This window comes from Gavialis gangeticus, unplaced genomic scaffold (genome assembly GCF_001723915.1).
Source record: "Gavialis gangeticus isolate Ggan-Ray unplaced genomic scaffold, GavGan_comp1, whole genome shotgun sequence".
Lineage (NCBI taxonomy): Eukaryota > Metazoa > Chordata > Crocodylia > Gavialidae > Gavialis > Gavialis gangeticus.
The window spans coordinates 59,211,277-59,218,465 of NW_017728994.1; the positions used below are offsets into that span (position 1 = coordinate 59,211,277).

General features: G+C 39.6%; 1 protein-coding gene across 1 annotated transcript in view; it reads left to right on the plus strand.

Annotated features, from left to right (window-relative positions):
• The first annotated feature begins 2,850 nt into the window (after nt 1–2,850).
• Nucleotides 2,851–7,189, plus strand: part of CCDC172 (coiled-coil domain containing 172) — a 42,922-nt gene continuing 38,583 nt past the window's right edge. The window contains exons 1-2 of the mRNA XM_019502160.1: nt 2,851–2,929; nt 4,075–4,160. Of these exons, the coding sequence (XP_019357705.1) occupies nt 2,851–2,929; nt 4,075–4,160 (165 nt within the window). The remainder of the gene's footprint in view (nt 2,930–4,074; nt 4,161–7,189) is intronic.

Here is a 7,189-nt window from a genome sequence, read left to right on the forward strand (position 1 = left end):
CACCTTATATAACCTACTTCTAACACTGCCCTTTCTTTCTTTTACCACAAAGAAAACTAACTTATGTTTTTAGATGTCAAAAAAAATTGCTTTAGAAATTATCGAGTGGATGTCATTTAAAAATAAGTTAAATTGACAGGTTTTTTATGCTTACTTGCAATTAGAAACAGAAACTTGTTTTCCCCTTCCTACACAACCTAGAGTTTATAGAGAAAACTTTACTATTATCACAGTAGCTTGATTACAAATGGCAATTACCAATTTTGAAGTACACTAGAAAGACATGACCTGATTACGGGCATAGTGATTAAGATGTAGATATAGACTGAGATTAGAATGCACTGATATGACCGAAAATAAAATTAAAGTCACCTTTGGAAGAGCCAGAGACTTACAAAAGGTCTTATACTTTGCAAAGACTTGAGTTCAACTTGAAAAGACTGCAGCCAAATTTTATTTGCATTTCAAAACATCTAGGCCTAGATCCTCCAAGGTATTTAGGTGCCTTATTCCCATCAGTTTTGATAGGAACTGAGTGCCTAAATTCCTTAAAGGATCCTAACCTTCTAGACTAATAATCCTGCCAAACTCACTGAATTTGAGACTATTTATGCGAAGCGTTTACAAAAATTCAGTCTAGGTCACAACTAGCAAATGAGATTTTAAAGAGCATTCTGCTTCCTCCAGTCCAGATTTACAAAAATCTTGTATGTGATATCTTCCAGAGGTGTACAAGAAAGCTCAGTGGGCATTGAGAAATGAACTACAGTTGAAGACTGTCTCCCACGTCTATGAAGAGCAGTCCTTTTTCCATAGAGTGAGACTACAAGCACCCTGCACAAAGAACAGCTCTTTCTGTCAAAAATGATACTGAGCCGCGTTCCTAGCTTTCTCCCAGCCTTCAGAAACCTAAAGCAGCTTTCTTATAGTCCAAAATATGAAAGCCTCTTTTGCACCCTTACCAGTAAAGTCTTGACAACTTCAAAGACCAGTTTTCATTTTATTTTCCCCTTGATCCAAGGATATGTAGCGCTTTTTTTCTTGCATTTTATAAAAACGGCTCTTTCACTCACCAGGCTTGGAGAAGAAATAACTATCTCAATCACTCTACGTTCTTCATTTGACTCATAATCTGATTTTCCTTTGTCCTTCGGGTAGAAAGCTTCACTGCTCAAACACATTGCAGAGTTCACCCCTGCAAACTCTTCCTTCAGCCGCACTTTGGAGAAAGAAAGACAGAAAGAAAGATTGACTGATTCATGTTTTTAAGATTCTTCAAAGCCATATTTGGTTCTTAAACATTCGCCCGACCACAGCATAACATTTTGCTTAAGTTTTCAGGTCCAGCCGGTAATTTTGAACACAACCACAACTTCATAGTAATGGTCTCTTTCTACCTCCAAACGCTCCATTTGGAGACAGGAGTGGAAAATATGCCCTCGGGAAAATATTATGACAACACCTGACAGCACCACCTATAGCTCTGCTACCAGGACAGTAATGGGATTCAACACAGCTGCCAAGGACTCCAGTTTTCTCCAACATTAGCAGCGTTGGAGTGGGGTAAATGAACCTCCTTCTAGTTATTTGCTGTCTTAGGTGAACAAGACCAGTCCCTCTTACCAGTCTGAGCTGTGAAGTATATTTAGTAAGCCATTTTAGAAAGTTTTCGAGTCAAAATCCTGTCATTTTTACTTTATGCAAGTGCTTTAATTACTATTAATACAAAGACTATTATAATGAGTAAGGATTATAGAAAGAGACACATGTATAGTAAAACTCACTTATAAAAGCACACCAAGGCCCAGTCCGATTTCTTTTTTTTTTAATAGATTAGACCTGGAACATGACCACCTGAACAGCGTCCAGATTGAGGGCTGATAATTCATCTAACTTCTATTTAGGCAGACTTCACAGGGTTGCAAGGTTATAAATGAGATGAGACTTTAGTCTATTTAAACATTTTCCAACTTTCTAGACCCATCTGACATGAAGAGGGGAAAAGCTCCACGCTCGAACGTTTATGTGAACATTAAAGGAATGCTGAGTATCCAACACCACCCCCCAAAAAGAAAGAAAGATAGACAGAAAGACAAAAAGACAGAAAGAGACAGGCAGACTTCAAATGAAACAAAATGACGAGAAAGAATTCTGCTCTGGAGAAACAAAGATAGGAATAATGAATAAATCCGAAAAAAAATCCCCCCAAAACCCAGAGCCTTTGTAAAAATAAATGTTTAAAAATACATTCCAACTCAAGTTCAGCCGGTCTCTTCTTTCTTGTGCAAAATACCTGTTCCCTCCTGCCCCATTTTTTTTTCTCCTGTTCTCGCCTGTGCTTGCTGTCTCTGCCTGCTCCCTTTTATTTCTTATATTTCTCATCTGTATTCCTGGACTACCTCAGCACTTCTTTGCTCTTTACTAAGCTTTTTCTCTGGGTTTTTTCCCCCCTCCATTCTTAGTTTTTTCCTGTCCTCCCCCACCCCCGCTTCTCCCGTCCATCCTTCTCCACCGCTGCACCCGGCCCGGCCTGCCCTCCCCCATCTCCTGTGTTCCCAGCGCCTCGTCCCTTTAGTCTCCCTCCCAGCTTTATTCCCCAGCTTTTAATCAGTCTCCCCTATCCTGACAAGCGGTCTCTCCTCGCCGACACAAAACTTGCTGAAGCGGCTCTTTCTGTGGCCCAGGGGCAGGGCCAAAGGGGACCAGGCAGGGTGGGCGAGTCAGGCTCAGCAAAGGCGTCCTTCCTCATCCCCTGCAAGAGCCCTTCTGAAGTAGCGAATGAGCCCCCCCGCCAGAAACAGATCAAGAGAAACCCAACCAAATCCTGGTCCTGCCACTGAAGAGACAAAAATGAGCCTAGATGCCTTGTTTCAACAAATCCTCCTCACAGAGCAGCAGGCCAAGGAGAAGCGGCGCCTCATGCACCAAGGTCAGTCAGCATGGCTACGGTCAAGACTGCATGGATCTCCGCTTCCTTAGGGACCCTTGAAGGCTTCCCTTGAGGTCTTTAGACCATTTTATGACAGGGGGGATGTTTTTGATAGTGTCATTTGCTGGGTGCCAAGTGGGCCGTTCCTAAGGATTTTGTAGAGTTGCACATTTAAAGGCCAGAAAAGACCACCTAAGCATGACCTCCTATATAATACAGGCCCATAGCGTTGTGCTGTCATTTCTCTTCCGAACCCAATACCTCATTTTTAATGGAGGCAGTGAGCCTCAACCAGGGTGTGGTGGCACCCTGGGGTGCCACGAGATCCATTCAAGGGTGCCACAGGGTGCACACACCTACACGCGACTCGCAAAATAAATGCTGAGATTTCAACCAGGAATCTCTAGCATCAAAAACATCCTAACCTCTCTTGGGATTTCTCTGAATGCTTTGCAACAAAAGAATTGTTCTATTATTTTTCAGTCAAGAAACAAGTGAAAGCTAAGAACTGACATTTTTTGAGGGATGCCTTGAGTCTCACAAGGGATGCTTTGAGTCTAAAAAAAAGGCTGCGAACCACTAAATGAAGGCATGTATTCTAGAAAGGTGTCCAGTCTTGATTTTTACCTATGCAACTTTAAGGGTTTTGGAGGACCTCCTCAAGGATCGTGTCACTGGGCTGCTCTCAGTTTGCTTCCTGACCGGGCCTTAAGTTTTGGCTGTACCTTGCGTTAATAGCAATTAGCCTGCAAATACTGGCCTAAAAACCCCAACTTCATCAGCAGGTAAGGAGAGGTAGGAGTGGGGGCAAGCAGTAACAGAGTTACCACTGAACTGCATACTCAAACTCATTCGTGTTATGGTATAATAGGAATTGGGCACTCTTTGTTCACAAACTTAAGATTTATGTCCATAATTTTGAAAAACTTCTTCTCTACATCTCTTTACCACACCAGAATATGTATTTCTACCTCTAGTAACTAAGGATAATAGTGTGACACCATCTTTCATAGGAAAAACTTTGTAATTACCAAGCTGGCATTTACAGAGCTGTACGAAAGTTGTTCTTTGACACCACTCCATTTTGCACACCAGAATCCCTCTTCTATTATTATGTGTATTTCAAGATTTATTTTGCATTGCAGTTAAACTGGAAGTAAACAGGAATCGTGAAAAAGTTATGGAAATAAAAGAAGAGTTGCGTGAAGCAAAAATACAATTAGAAACTAAGGTACAGTAATAATGTTCATTGTATTTAGTATATTAATTGCTGCTTTTGGGATAGCATCCTAATGAAATGATTCATGAACATTTTGAAGCAGCGTACTTCATACTAGTGTACAGACTAATTACTGCAATATTTGTTTAATGAATGTCTTTGTATGCTTAGCATCTTTTTATCTGAGCTCTTTACAAGCTCAAAGATGCATCGTTCAATTCTCTAACCAAGAAGGATCACCAGTCAGGCTGCTGCCTGAACTTGCTTCAGCAGCTCTTGCCTTTGGGGGCAGGGGTCCCAGGAGGGATCTGCAATTTGGAATATGCCCATAGAGTTCAGTAAGAAGCATGAAATGCATACGCATGGGAACATCAGTGGCCACTTCTCAGTCGCATCTCATTTTTCCACTCACAAATACCTTTATCCTATGCACACAGAAATAAACCTAAAGACTCCTAGTGCTAACTTGAATGAGCCTTTGATCATACCATAAGCTTTCCCATCTCATCCCCGTGTCAACAGTTCGACTTTGCTGCGTGCTATATCACCTGTACTTGCACTCACCTTTCAGGTTTGCTCTGTAAAGAGCATTGCTTATCAGTGCAATTTCCTTATTCTCAAGTTTTATTAATTTTTCCATATAGCAAGTGTGAAGCCTTACTTTGAGACAAATCCTTCAATTTTGTACTCTCAGCTTTCCTAGTACAAATAATTGCAAGTGTAAATGATTCAGACCCACCTGTTTCTCCATGCACATAATGTCTAAATGGCAAAAACTGTGCTCTTGAATATATTCAGCCACAAAATGTAGGTGAATAAAGGAGGACTGACCAAGTCTCCCTTTAAAGTCAGACTTGTCAGATCCCTAGGGCATTACAACATTACAGAAACACTTTAAAGATAAATCTTGCAACCTTCTGGATTACATTTAGTCCTTTAATGTTTTACTACCAGACTCCTAATTTTATCAATAGTTACTATGTTATTTGTTTAGTTGATTAAATCAATTAAACAGGTATTCTAAGGGTAATTTGCATCCCTCCAAGCAAACTGGGCTCCTATGATTTCTTAACAAACATATGCACTATATAAAAAGCATTGAAACATCATTGTGATGAAAAGATAGAAAGATGTGTTAGAGTAAAAGAGAATCTACAAAATTGTTTGGGTGTATTAATAAAGCAGAAACCTGATGCTGCTAACCAGTATGGGTTCATGCAACTTCATGCACATCGAGAGTCCCACTGAAGTCAGCAAAAATACGCTATATGAAGAATCAGGGCCCAGTGTAGATCAACAACAGGAACCAGTCTGGAGTCAACTCAAAGAAGGAATGGGTGATATTTGTTAGGTAAATTCCTATGTGGCCCTGCTCATTAAACTAATGTATGAAAACTACAATTTTATTTGTATACCACTGACTTAGTATTAACTCATTGTGATTTATAACAGGTTTGTGTGGTAGGTATAGGGAGCCCCAAGAGGAGAATCATTACGGTACATGACTAATGGGAAAAGCTAGAGAAGCATTCCTAATCAAATCTTTTATCTTTTATCCACCAGATTTAATTATATTCTTACCAGTATCCACAAAAATATATTACAATTCCAGTTTAGTTTGACATTGATTCATTTATCAAAAGGAAATGATACGAAGAATAAGGAAAATGTGAAAATTCATTATTTCAGTCAGATCACACTTAGATTTAAAGATTATATATTGACTACCAAGAGTATTTGTACTGTAATTTATTTTTCAAAATTAAAATGAAATTTATTCTACAAAGCTCAAAATGTACCAACTGTAATTAATATAATCCAAGTACTACTATGTAATACTGTAAAAATACTCCTCCAGATTTCTCCATATCTCCTTTTTAATCTCACACACACTGGGTTAAAGCCTGAGTATATGAGCATTAGAGTTCAAAAGTGTTTTGACATCTATTTCACAGAGACTGCTTGTGGTCAGTCGAATGCTCCCAGGAAATATTAATTTTTTTCTGTTCAGTTAGAAAACCAACTAGCATGTAATTAGAACTTGAATTATAGCTTTTTCCCTTTCATGGCTCAATGTTTTTCTTTAAAAATTCTATTGCTAAGGCATAGATTACTTAGGTATTTTGGGGACAGGTGTACCACAGTTCGGCTGGTTATGCTCTGTAGAATAAATGCAGAAGCACACATTCACTAACCTGCTTTAAATTATGTAACAAATACATGATCCTTGAGCAGTGAGCTGCCTAATGCTTACCTTGTCAAACATACATCCCAACCCCTCTCACTTTGCCCTAGCTTAATCTCTTTTGAATCTCCTCCCATCATGTCCCATTTGGCATGTCATCTTGCCTGTGCTCCTTTTCAACTTGCCTCTTTTGTTTCCACATCTTGTTTATTCTTCTTTTATAATATCACTAATTTCTAGCCTTGCCTTTCTCACCATACCACTTAAAACTCTCTGTTTCCCACCTTGACTACTGCCATCCCATCTTCTCCTGAGTTTCCTAACACCTATTCTACTCCTTTCATGCTTGGTCAAAACACTGCTGCCAAGATCACTTTCCTTATTTATATACATTTTTTATCATTACACTCTCTCTTCAAATCCCTCCACTCCACTGGCTCCATCTCACCACCTCCATATCAAACACGAGTTTATTGACGGCCCTTAAAAAAATCACCTGTACCTAACTTACGTGCTGATGTTTCTTATTGCATCATCTACCTTAAACCAGCCTACCAATCTGGCTGTGCTGAATAGCCTGGAATAATTCTTCGAGTAGACATGGAAATGGGTTGAACAGCCTACCCTCCTTTGAGATGGAATTTGTAAATAATAGCCAATCTATAAATAAAAATGTATGCAGAAGGAAGCTTTGGATGGGGTTGTATGGCAGACTGTCTTCTGCCCATACACTGATCCTCCATTCCTCTTCCCCAGCTGATGGTTATCACCGTCATACTGGGAAAAATATTTATGAGAACATCAAGTCTCTTCTTCACTCCTCTATGCTAGGAGTGAGGCTACAAAGTAATAGCTG